Consider the following 12,343-nt stretch of genomic DNA (forward strand, 5'->3'; position numbering starts at 1 on the left):
TAGTTTTTTTCGCGCGTGAATACGTGAATTGGCAAAATTTTGTGTGTGATTACGTGAATTGGGGGTCGACTGGGGGGGGGGGCTCTTGAAGGGACGGAAAAGTGCGTAATACATAAAATATTATGTACTATTCCTCCTAATTACAATCAATGACAAAATACTTGGCACAAACAAAAGGGAAATTCAACGGGGTGTTTTGGAACCACAATCGATTTTTAAGTGCTCTAAAGTAGGTTCGAAGGGTAGAGTTTTAACTCTGAGTTTTAACGCTAGACTTAAGAGGATCCAAAAGCTCAAAAATAGTCCAGTAGGGCTTGAAATATAGCCTAGAAACCAATAAATCCCTCCCAGATCGAAATAATCGATGAAATCAAGTTGAAGGCTAGTCTGAATCGCAGACCCTCTACAAAACCCCAGGTAGTATAAGGAGCACGAATCCGTTAGTGGATGCCAGCAGCCTAGTTGAAGGCCTGAAATTGACATTCTCGCTCGAACTTCAATTTTCGAAAAATGGTAAATTAGCCAAAAGTGCCAATATTTTAGGGCACGGATTGTAGGCTATTTTATGCTAGTTAGGATAAATGTTTTATATTTTCTTACTCCGCGCTAAATAAGATAAGTTCATATTTGTAAAGGCGTTTAAATAGGTGACCGCCTTATCCCACCTCCGACGCCCGTCTATGCTATTACCAATCCATTTTGTGTCCATAACAAAAGGATGCTCTTATATCGGATGGCCAATAGTCACCTTCATTTTTTTATTTTATTTTTTTATCCACGGATTGCTGATAGTCACTTTTCCGGGGGTTAGGTAGGGTCAGGGTTGCTAGTAATGGCTTGTCACTGTGCCGGGTGCATACTCGGCGCCTTGGGCCCCGCAGGGTTGCTAGTAACGGCTCGAATTTCAGTCAGGTTTAAAAAAGGGGTACTGTTACCCATACTATAATAATATTACCCCCGTCTTTTGCCAGTTCGGTATAATATGTTATGAATTGAGAGGTTTTGCAGTGCGGCGATGGCTCAACGGATAGAGCGCTGGCTTCCTAATCTGAAGGTCTTTCTTTGGTGGTGGTTCGAATCCCACTCGGTGCGAAAATTAGACTGGTCGAAATTGATGGACAAATGATTGACAGGTATGAAAACTCAGTCAGAAATGAGAAACTAAGTCTCAGAAACTCAGACAGTCAGAAAAGAGAAAAATAGGATAAGAGATAGGAAAGAAAACAAGGTGACGATTGGCCATCCGATATAACATCTACCATAACAAAAAGATAACAAACTTCAAAATTAAAACCTTGTAATTTGTCCACTTTTTTATCGAAAACATGTTCGAAACCTCCTTTGTCGTGCTTTGACCCTTCAGATCTTTGTAAGTATATACTTAGGGGTTATGAAATTTATACAGGAAAACTGCCATGAAAACTTTTGACAGATAAATCTTAGGTAGTTTGGTTGTCTTGAGCACCTCCAGACTTAAACTTGTATGTATATCAAGATACAGGATATATTCGAAACAGTTCGAAAGCATCACTAAGTCGAAATATCGAAACTATCATAGGTCGGCTGATTTTTTTAAAAATGAGTGCATGTGCAGTTAGCGGATATGCACCGAGACATTCCAGAGTTCGGGTGCAGACCAATCGTCGAAAATTGTGCTCCGGAACACCGAAAGTGCTCCGGAATCTTCAGGTGCTACGGAGCCCAGTATGGATCCCACGAAATCTCGCGCCGAAGATATTTTTCCGTACAGCAAGCCTCACGTCAAGCAAAATTTCTTTTGTACCAACATTCAATTTTTCAATAAGGGTGCAAGATGGGAAAAGAGGCGCATGCGCTAGCCTGGAAATCCATGCTATGATTTCTTATTCTATATACTGATGGCGAAATATATAGCATGGTATGGGCTGACAGTTTGAATTTCCCATATCCTAATAACGGTTGAAAACACAGCCAATCAAATCCTGTTATTGTTTCACTGGTCACACTTTCTTAAAGAAAGCGCAACTTCCGAAATTTCGTTTTTATTTTAGTAAGTGAGGACAGCGCTAAATTCGAATTTCCCACTGTAATTTTTTTGAGTCCAAAATCGGACTCACAGCTCTGACCCGTCAAGTATTCATCAGATTTAAAAAAAATACGCAGACGGGTTCCTGTCTACGCATGCGCCAACATTATTAATAAATTGACGCGAGCGTAAGAGAGCGAAAGCAAATTTAGCCAAATGAAGCTAAAAATCGATGGATTATGGAGTCATTTGCGCCGGAATTATTACTTTACGCCAACTGAGAATCAAACAATCTTTGTAAGTACCCTTACGCCAATGCGCCAAAAACGTTTTAGTTGTACGCCGAAGATCTTCGGCGTTAGTTACACGAAATCTATACTGGTACGGAGCACAAAAAAATGGCATTTTTTGCTCCGGACGTTTCCGGAGCGCCGGGAGGGTCCTCCTATTCTTCAAAAAGAAAATATTTAAGATTTTAAGTTCTTCTTTTATTCAATGATTTTTTCCCGGGGGGGGGGGCACACAGTTTCGAAACAACAGTAGTGCCGCGCAAAATCTGCTTTTCAAAACCGTACCCTTACAGTGCAGTTCAATATGGCTGAAAAGGTACCCTTTTAGTGCATTTTCTCTTGATTGAATTGAATTGAATTGAATATATTTCCGCTGTAACACAGCAGGATAACCCCTTACAAAAAAAAATAGATTTCTCTAATACAATGGGGAACCTAGGAGAAAATGAAAAATTATTACAGAACTAAGGCGCTGTGGTATAGTGGTCATTGACCTTGGTTACTGCACAGGCGACTGAGGTTCGATTCCCACTCGCAGCGGTTCACTTGGCAAGTGAATGAACCTTCGCCCGGGTCAACCCATGCCATGTGAGGGGAATTGGGTAGTCAGTCCAAGGTGCTGACGGGGCGCTCATTGAAAGCGTCTATAGTTGCGAAAATAGGCCTCAAAGCCTCCTGCAACTCAACCAAATAGAAAAAAAAAAAAATAGAAATAAAGAAAAAATGAATAAACGATTATCATATCATAATATTAATAGTGACACAAAATAATGAATATAAGAAATATTTTTACTTTTATTTTTATGAAATTTCTTTGAGTAGTTTTATCTATAAAGTTCTTCCTGTTACACAACCCACCCCCCTCCCACCCTGGGGAAACACACTAAGTTCATGCACACACAATTATGCACACACACACACACACACACAAAGATTATTTGTCTTCAGCTTTGTATTTGTCTAAATGGAATTTTGTAGCTAAAGATTTTAGTTCATATCAGTATCAAGGTTGTGAAAATCAGTGTCAGGATGATTTATTAGTAACTCATTCCATTGTTTTGACGAAGACGAGAGAAAGAGTTAAGTCCAAAATTTGTGGTTTTTGACCGTTGAAAGTTTTAGTAGTTTAATAGCTTTGCTCTGGTGGCCAGTTTTGTGATCAATTTCATCAAAATTAAGTGTTGATAGGACATCAGATGGAAGATTACCCTGGAGATATTTTTGAATAAATAAGATATTCATTACTTTCACCTGATCAAAGATTTTGAGTAATTTAAGCTCAGCAAACAGGGGAGTGGCAGAAGTTCTTGGTTCACTAAAGGTCATGAGTCTTAGTGCAGTGTTTTGAAGAGTAAGAATTCTATGTGTGACAGTATTGTCACACAGTCCCCAGAGGTTGACTAGCATAGCGAACATGAGAAGCAAAAAATTGCATGATAAATGTTTAGAAGGATGTTAATTGGAACATAGTGACAAAGTTTGGATATTGCCCCATTTGCCCTTCTCAATGTAGCAGCAACGAAAGAAGTATGAACCTTCCTGTTTAGATGATTGTCAAGGTGAACACCCAAATACTTCACACTCTTACTTGGTGATAGAATTTTCCCGCAGAGCTTAATTCTTGGAGTACAGTCCATCTGTCTCCAAGGGGAACGAAAAATAACAAACTCAGTTTTGCTAGCATTCAAAGAAATTTTGTTGGCATTAAGCCAGCTGATTAAAACTCTGAGATCAGCATTAACCCTCCCACAAAGACTCCATACAGTTTTTGAAAAATTTAGTAAATGAGTATCATCAGCAAAATGATATGTTTCAGAGGCTCTTATACAGCGGTGAAGATCGTTTATATACAACAAGAACAGCAGAGGACCCAAGACTGAACCCTGAGGAACTCCATGATTAATAGATTTTAAAAGGGAATTTGTTAGCATTCAAAGAAATTTTGTTGGCATTAAGCCAGCTGATTAAAACTCTGAGATCAGCATTAACCCTCCCACAAAGACTCCATACAGTTTTTGAAACATTTAGTAAATGAGTATCATCAGCAAAATGATATGTTTCAGAGGTTCTTATACAGCGGTGAAGATCGTTTATATACAACAAGAACAGCAGAGGACCCAAGACTGAACCCTGAGGAACTCCATGATTAATAGATTTTAAAAGGGAATTTGAGCCTGCAAGAGAAACATACTGGGAGCGGTTAGTGAGGTAAGATCGGAACCAGTCATTAACAATGCCTCTGACTCCGTAGTGATCGAGTTTTTCAAGTAAGATTTCGTGATCAACTGTGTCGAAAGCCTTTTGTAGATCGACAAATACACCACAGGCAAACCCACCATTATCAAGATAGATTTACCAAACCCTTATAGTGCACTGTATTTCTCAGCTGTAAATCTAGTGTGAAAACAGAAGCTTGGGAAATTTTCTGAAAGAAAACTGAGAAAAATATTCTTGTCAGCTGAAATTATCAGGAAAAGTAAAAACCTTTCTTTTTATCAATTATTTTGAATTTGTTTTAAAATTCAACCCTTGCAGTGCAATCTCACAGAAACACACCCTCACGGTGCATTTACGGATGCTGAAAAACCTCACCCTTAAACGCGGCACATGACTTAGGCCAGATCATGAGTGCCCCCCTCTGGGGATTTTTTATGGCACTTTGTTGACAATCTAGCATCAAATTGCTTTCTTCTGTAAATTGAAGATGAGAAAAAACCTAAGCCAAGGCACTGAGAGGCCACGTGTGCCAAAAAGAAGGGCCGTATGAAATGCGGCAACCTCATTGGTAGAAATTTTATAAACAGCTGCGAATTGTAGTGTTTAAAAAAAATTATTTTGCTACTGCATGAGCAGCTTCAAAAAAAATAAACAGCTGCAAAAGAGCGCTGGGAAGCAATCAGTTGAAGAGACCATGCTTTCGTTTTTGTTGCAGATTTCCATATAAACTCAGAGATTACTTGTCAATGTATATGTACGCATGTGTTGTGTCAACTTGTCAGCAATTGCATTGTTGTAAAGGAAAGTTGTAAAGTTTCTAATCCTGAATTAGGAAGTTTAAGTTTAGACTGCCAGATGACAGATGAAGTCATCATCATACCTTTCAGTCTGGGAAATCCTTAGCTAATTTTATGTTGGCGTAACCTTGCTGTTGCAGTCTTAACCAAGAAACCAAGCTAAGATGGATAGGTTCAGTTTTCTTCAAGTGGGGAAACCTTGGTCAAACAAGGAAAAATCGTTTTGCATTGTATTATTCTACGTTAAATTTTTGTGTAAAACGGTCCTGGCATTTTCCATTTGTTTCTGGGGGAAAATTAGGTAGAAAAGCCTTTTCCTTTTCCCACTCCCTTTTTTCATAGATGTGTAATTAGTATTTTTTTTAAATTTGATTATGAAGTCTAGTCAGAAAAAACTGGACTTTGAAATTAGAGTATATAGAGTGGGGTACCCAGTTGGCGTGAGTTTATAAAGATTCCCGTTGATTTATATTGGCAGTATATTTTGCTGGGATTTTTTTTCGTATTCAGATAGTCACTACCAAAGGGAGTACAAAACACTTTTACAAAACACTTCTGATTTATTCCGTTTGATTTAGTCTTGGCAATGCCATTTTTTGCAATTTTGTCTTTTCTTGCAAATTTCTTTCCAGCGCCAGTTAATTTTGACATCACTTTGAATTAAAGTTAGAATTGCTTACACTACAATGACTTCTAATGCTATTTTTAAGTATCACATCAACTGGGTAAGCGCCATTCTTTCTCGGTACCCTTATTGTCTTCGATATCTTCTAAATGATGAAAGCTTTTGCAATGAAACTTTTTTCAATTGATTAATCGGTTGGTCATTTCATTTGGTAATTTGGTAATTTTAGGTAAAAAAAGAGTTGAAATAGATCTGTATTCTCCCCAGAATTTTTCTGTTGATTCTGTTTCAATAAGATCTCTCAATTCCTTTCAAATTTTCAATGATGGTAGGTCTGCTCTCTTTCAGATGTGAATTTGTCACTGGGGCATTACCTTCCCCAAATCACTCTATAAAATAGGCTTAAGTTTTAATCTGGACACCTCACTATTTTGCAAGTGTCAAGGTCAAAGGTTAAAGGAACAACCCATGCTGTGACGGGGATTGTGAAGTCATTTTAGTCGATGTTTGCTGGACAGGATGCTTATTGGCTTTACAATGTTGAGAATTATGTCAAATTAGCTAAATAGCCTGCCATAACTAAACGAGATTATATAGATATTCAGATAAAAAAAGATGTTATTAGGTGACCATCAATAATTTTTCTTCCATGTCGCCTGGCTAACTACTCACCTTCAGAATATGATTCCAACTTGCAAGTGTGTCGGAATGACTTTTGACTGGATTAGAATTGAAATTAAAAAGTTCATAAAGTAGTTATTCATCAAAGCTTTCCAGTTTTCATATCATTATCAGGTTCATAAAAATGATCTAGCTTACATAATCAGCTAGCTTAAAATGAATTTTGACAGCAAACTACTTCCTTACATCCCATTAAGCTACAAGTTTGAGTACTACAACTACAATATTGAGTCCTAATTGAGTTTTCTATGAACAGCCTATTCCATTGTTTTTTCAGGCTTTTTACTAAATTCTCCCTGCACTGCAAGGGTCCGATTTCCTTTTTGGGACCCACATACATTTGTTTTTAAAGCGACATAAAAGTAGTAAAAATGTAAACATTGCGTGAACCACGTGTCATTAAAGAGAACAATTAAAATCACGTGTCCAAAACAAACTTGGGGTAAAGGCCACATTTTTGGTACACCTGTCCCTTCCGTTACGCTAAAAAAATTTCATCCTCAAAATTGCTTAAAACCTATTTATTTGGATGTGTATATACCTCTATGATGATAATCAAGTATGTGCTCCTCTATATTACCTTTTTGCAGAACTGTAGGACCCTAGAAGTTGTTGTGGTTGATTTTTTTCTCATTTTCAACCAATAACTAAAAACTTGTTATTTCTACAAAAAAGAGACACTTATAAGACTAAACTTACTCTTAAAATGTTTCTACAAAGTGTTTTAACCAATTCCTAATCGTTTTTCATGAATTTACATTTTCGGGTTGGAGGGGTAGCCTAATTTGCGTAACGGAAGGGACAACAATTTTAATTAACATCTTTACTAGGAAAAAACTTGTTTCAAAAGATAGTTTGAATTTTAATAGTCAAATATGATCTTTTAACCTAAACTGATAGAACTAACCAGAACTAACTATATAAACTTACAAATACTCCTAAAAATTGTAAATATTAGGTATAGAATAAGCGTAACGGAAGGGACAAATTTTCTGAAAAATTTGAAAATAGCTCTGTTTTGGGCCATCCAAGCCTCATCCCAAGTTTTAGATGATCCCTAAAATTTAGGTGACCCACTGCAGGTGACCCCTGAAACCGAAAATGTGACTTGCATTTCAGTTTTTCTTTAAAATTTTATATTGAGCATTCAAAAAAGAAGACGCGAAAACGCGTCCTATGGAGCCTAAGGGTTAATGAGACCCCTGGTAAAATTTGTTATGGTCAAAACAACTTCGAATAACTCCTAATTGTCATTTTCAGGCATTTTGAGCAGTTTGGAGTCTTCAAAAAAAATCAAAAATTTTTGGTTAACCCTTTGAGCGCGCAGTAGTTTTGAAAATGTTGAAAAATTTCAATGATTTTTTTTTGAAATTTGAAACTTCAAAATGGCGTAAAAGCTTGTAGCTTTTGATTCAGACACTCGTTTTGGTACCAACCATTGGAAAGGTAATTCTATACTCTTTCAAAAAGCATTGGGTTTAATCCCCTTTAAATCAAGTCCTAGGGAGCTGAGACCCAAGCTTTGGGACTTGGTATTTTGGCTGTTTAGGACGCGAAAACACGTCCTATGGAGCCTAAGGGTTAATGAGACCCCTGGTAAAGATTTTTTATGATCAAAACAACTTCGAATAACTCCTAATTGTCATTTTCAGGTATTTTGAGCAGTTTGGAGTCTTCAAAAAAAATCAAAAATTTTTTGGTTAACCCTTTGAGCGCGCAGTAGTTTTGAAAATTTTGAAAAATTTCAATGATTTTTTTTGGCGTAAAAGCTTGTAGCTTTTGATTCAGACACTCGTTTTGGTACCATTGGAAAGGTAATTTTATACTCTTTCAAAAACATTTGTTTTTTTTCCCTTTAAATAAAGTCCTAGGGAGATGGGACCCCAGCTTTAGGACTTGGTATTTTGGCTGTTTCAGGACGCGAAAACGCGTCCTATGGAGCCTAAGGGTTAAGAGATAAGAAGAGGTCATTGTAGTGTAGCAAATGTGAGAACAGTCTACAATAGGTCTTTCAACAATGCAATAACTTCAGATATCTTGGCTTTGAAGAAAGAAACACTATAATGAACATCCAAGTCCCTGTAACAACCCCTTTTAAAAAAGGCGTAATGGAAGGGACATCCATAACGGAAGGGACATCAAATTTTCCATCAAGTTTTTAAGTCGAAGACTTGAGATGCTGTTCAATTTAATGTTTGTGTAACGGAAGGGACAAAACCAAGGCACATTTCCAATGGGAAGGACTGTCAATGAAAAAACATGTCAAAAATAGAGGATAATGGTTTGCAAATTGAATTTGGAGTAATCCTAATGGTAACTTGTGAGAATTTAACATAGCTATTTGACAAAGATTTTCTTGAAAATGAATTTGCGTAACAGAAGGGACAAGATCAGAGTCGCAAAACATGCTTTTTAGAAAAATGCAAAACCTGAGCAACAGTGAAAAAAGTATTTACTCAAAATATTGTGTAAACTCGCTCCTATCAATATTAGGTGGACTGAAAAAAAATTGAAAGTGAATATTTTATCCCAGTTGAAGAAAAAACAATTTTGAATCTTATTTTTTTGCATTTTTCGTAGAAAAATGTGAAATTTAGACTTCTGCAGGGTCTGTAAGAGGAAAGATTGCTGGCCAAACTCTGATTGTAAGGGCACTTTCTACCCCAGATCAATAATCAATTGGAAGTTTTGCAAGTTTAATGCTAGTTTTCAAGATATGAGCATTAAAAGTCAAAAGCGTAACGGAAGGGACAGGTGTACCAAAAATGTGGCCTTTACCCACTTGTAAAACAATTGAACAGTCAAAATGAGCCATATTTGGTTAGATTTTTTATTTTGACATGTGACATTTGTTTTGATTTTGTATCCGCTGCATACAGTTTGTTTACAAATTTCACAAGTACTGTTATGTCCCTTTAAATCAAGTGCCCCCAGATGATATTGGACATTGTGTTATGTGATGGCACTCTTCCGGTTCTATGCTTTGTTGAGTATTATGCTCCCCTGCATGTTTTCAGTGCCACTACTATGTATTGTGCTCCTACTAAGAAGGAGTAGGACCAAACCCCTGATTTGGAAGACTATAATATTCCACATGTAGGAAATTTAATAAAGAATAAATTGAATTTGATGGAAAAGAGATCTTATAAGGTTGCCTATGGCTGTGGTCACAAACTTGCTTACTTTTATTTTTGTCGAAAGAAGTTTATATGGTTTAATTAAAAAACAAAACAGTTAGGCTACATTGGGAAAACAAGTTTTGATTAGGCACAGGTTATTCTCAGCATTTCGATTCAGATTTTTCAGTGGAAGTTAATAAGGGGGGATCAATGAGACTGGAAATTCTAAATGAACACGGATTAAATTTCCCAAAGATCTTTTGACCTTCAAATGCACCAACACTCTATTGTAGCCCCTATTGTAAGATTTCGATTTGTAAATTTTCTTTTTATTTTCAGCAATTTTACAAGATCAATTAATAAAAACAAAAATAAAAGCTCGACAATGGCAGATGCTGAAACTATGTTCGATCTTTTACAAATGGAAATTGTCAAATTTACACATTCATCAAAAAATATTGGTAAAAATGAAGCCAACACAAAATTGGAGCAAATGGGATATCGAGTTGGGCAAAGCCTTGTTGAAAAATTGACCAAAGATGCTGCACGTTTTAATAATGAGCTGGATATGATGAAATTTATTTGTAAAGATTTTTGGATTATGGTGTATGGGAAACAGATAGATAATTTGCGAACAAATCATCAAGGTGTTTATGTTTTAAATGATAACAGTTTCAAATTATTGAACAGGATCACAACTAACCGACAATTTGTATCGGAATGTCAAAAGTATGTTGCTTTTCCATGTGGACTTGTACGGGGTGCTCTTGCTGGTGTTGGAGTTTCTTCTTTCGTATCTGCTGATATTAAAGAAATGCCACTGGTCAAATTCCAAGTTGAGATACAAAGATGATTGGTCAATGAATTCGTTTAATGAATATTTTTTTTTGTAGAATTTTTGTATTAAAATGACTTCTATCATAATCACCACAGTTGCAGAATTAAAGGGATAATCAGATGGTTTGAGGTATTTAGATTACAAAAACCTTCTGTGGTTCTTAGTAAACCTCGAAGTTTTTTTGTGTAACAATTTTCCAAAATCGAGATATCAAATTTTTTTGAAAATGGGCTCTTAGACACGGTTCTTACGTTGAAATTCTAATGTTTTCATCCTAAAAGGCAAAAACTTGTAACTTAAATATCTCGACTTTTTATATTATTATACCGGGTGACCCACGAAAAAGTTCAGACGTTTCTCGACTTCTTGAGGCCGAACAAATGTCCTAAAGTGCTTGGAGTTTAGATATTTAGAAAGTAGATATCCTAACTTAAAATTTGAGCTATCACTTTTTAAATTTGACCGATTTTTTCTCTATTAATGAGCTTTTAAAGTCAAAATTCACTTTTCGGAAAGTGTAAAAAACACGTAAAAAAGGGGTATCAAATTTGGTATTTTTAGACGTTTTTGATATACAGTTTTTGAAAAAAATCTGAAAAATCTACAAAAGCGCCAATTTTTATAAAAACTAGTCTTGTTTTAAACAAAAATTACTTTTAAAGGTGTTTTTATTAATAATAAATGTCATAAAACTCGTTAAATAAGTCAATTTGTAAGTGATTTTCTAATTGATTGCATAAATTTAATACCTCTTTTTTACGTGTTTTTTACACTTTCCGAAAAGTGAATTTTGACTTTAAAAGATCATAAGTAGCGAACAAGTTGGTTAAATTTAAAAAGTGATAGTTCAAATTTTAAGTTAGGATATCTACTTTCTAAATATCAAAATTCCAAGCACTTTGGGACATTTGTTCGGCCTCAAGATGTCGGGAAACGTCTGAACTTTTTCGTGGGTCACCCGGTATATTTTGAGATTTTGCTCAGGACAATAGAAGGATCCTTACCCACGTACCAATTATTACACACACAGATCACTTGATTATCCCCTTAAGTTTTAATGCCTAAAGATCACTTGCGTCAAATTCCCAGACTAAAAAAATCGGACATTTTAGATCTGATTAAAGATACACTGCAAAGTGGAAGCTTTGTTGTTGCCATGGCCATTGCATTATGGATTGGGTTGCTTATAATGACGAAACATAAAAATATAAAGTCAATAACATAGAATACACACATATTGGATATAATTAAATTAAGAAGATGATTTCAAATGATTCCAAAAGGATGTGATCATTGTAAACCATTTTGTTGCCTACTCAATAATTTGATTGGGTGGCTAATGAGAAAAATTGTCATCTCCAGGTTTTTTTTTTTTTTTTTCAAACAAATTATATTAGTTTCAAATTAGAAATTTCTTTTTCCCCAATTCTTTTTTTTTATAGTGTGGTTTAAAATTTGAAATTAAGCAAAAAAGGGCCCATAGCGATCTTATGTAACAAAGTCATAGCTGTTAATCATTTTTCGATTAGAACAGTGGAGACTCCAGCACTGGGAACTTTATTACTAAAATGTCTTCTTGATTGGGACCAGTTTTCTCGTCCCTTCGCTTCAGTTAACTAAACACCTAGTAAATTAGTCTCTATAACTCATAATTTCCATACCTCGAACAAATTTCAATCCTCGTGCGTGTTTGAGTTATGGAGACTCCTTATATAAAGATCTTGCTTGTTCCCTGTAATAATTTTATTTTTTGGCTTATTTTAGATCTAAA

The 12,343-nt window shown here is 35.7% G+C and overlaps 1 protein-coding gene across 1 annotated transcript; it reads left to right on the forward strand.

Moving 5' to 3' along the window:
• Positions 1-10,067: 10,067 nt before the first annotated feature.
• LOC136801726 (trafficking protein particle complex subunit 6b-like) lies at positions 10,068-11,983 on the forward strand. Its single transcript, XM_067058385.1, has one exon. The coding sequence runs from the start codon at positions 10,120-10,122 to the stop codon at positions 10,585-10,587; it is 468 nt and encodes a 155-aa protein (XP_066914486.1). The 5' UTR covers positions 10,068-10,119; the 3' UTR covers positions 10,588-11,983.
• Positions 11,984-12,343: the final 360 nt, after the last annotated feature.

Source organism: Clytia hemisphaerica, unplaced genomic scaffold (assembly GCF_902728285.1).
Source record: "Clytia hemisphaerica strain Z4C2 unplaced genomic scaffold, Clytia hemisphaerica genome assembly, whole genome shotgun sequence".
Taxonomy (NCBI): domain Eukaryota; kingdom Metazoa; phylum Cnidaria; class Hydrozoa; order Leptothecata; family Clytiidae; genus Clytia; species Clytia hemisphaerica.